At 37.3% G+C, this 877-nt stretch overlaps 1 protein-coding gene across 1 annotated transcript in view; it reads right to left on the reverse strand.

Moving 5' to 3' along the window:
* The window catches only part of LOC102606249 (dnaJ protein homolog), a 3,504-nt gene extending 2,779 nt beyond the window's left edge, over positions 1-725 (reverse strand). Inside the window, exon 1 of the mRNA XM_006340256.2 lies at positions 413-725. Coding sequence (XP_006340318.1) covers positions 413-565 — 153 coding nt within the window. The 5' untranslated portion in view covers positions 566-725. The remainder of the gene's footprint in view (positions 1-412) is intronic.
* Between the last annotated feature and the right edge of the window lie 152 nt (positions 726-877).

Raw genomic sequence — 877 nt, forward strand, 5'->3', positions numbered from 1 at the left:
TCGTCCCCCCCCCCCCCCCCCCCAAAAAAAAAATCTTAGAACCTCCATTGGCTGGCTAACTGAATTTTCAGGTTATTAGTGAGAGCTTGATTCCCCACCTTATAATCCCTCTTCCCCTTCCCCCAGTACATTTCTCCCAAATTGAAACTAAGACATCCCATTCTTCAAGAAACAATGGATGAAACAAGGATATAGCAGGCAGCAGGAAATGGTACAAAATTTAAAATGTACCTCAACTAAAACATATACACAGCCAAAAATTCAGCCTTTGGTAACTCTTCAGGTTAAACAAACATAACACCATAACAACAACAACAAAAAAAAATACCAACACCACATACAAAGAGGGAAAAAAAACTCCCAAATTAAAACAAAGACTCCACCTTTCTTCAAGAATAAACAAAAAGATTACCTTTTCAGGATCACCACCCTTATCAGGGTGATTCTTCATAGCAGCTTTTCTATAAGCTTTCTTGATTTCATCTTCTGAAGCATTCTTGGAAACACCCAAGATTTCATAGAACCTTGTATTATCACTCTTTTTTTTCCCTCCTCTTCCAAACATCCTCTTCAATTTTCAAGTTTTTTTCAGGAATAGTATTAAAAGAACAAAACACCCAAATACTTGACTCCAACAAGGATTCAAAAGGGGTGTATATATAGACATTTTTTAAGGCACAGGTGAAATGTGAAATTGAGAATAGTGGAGAATGCTCTAGAACTCTCTTCTTGCTGCTTATTCTAGATTGTTCACATTGAGAAAAAATAATAATATGGGAAGAATGCACCACTAGAGTTGAGGAAATTACACTTAGACCCAATATATTATGATTTATGTTACATATTGGCCCTCTTATGCCTCCTCCCCCCCGCCCCC

This window comes from Solanum tuberosum, unplaced genomic scaffold (genome assembly GCF_000226075.1).
Source record: "Solanum tuberosum cultivar DM 1-3 516 R44 unplaced genomic scaffold, SolTub_3.0 scf00017, whole genome shotgun sequence".
Lineage (NCBI taxonomy): Eukaryota > Viridiplantae > Streptophyta > Magnoliopsida > Solanales > Solanaceae > Solanum > Solanum tuberosum.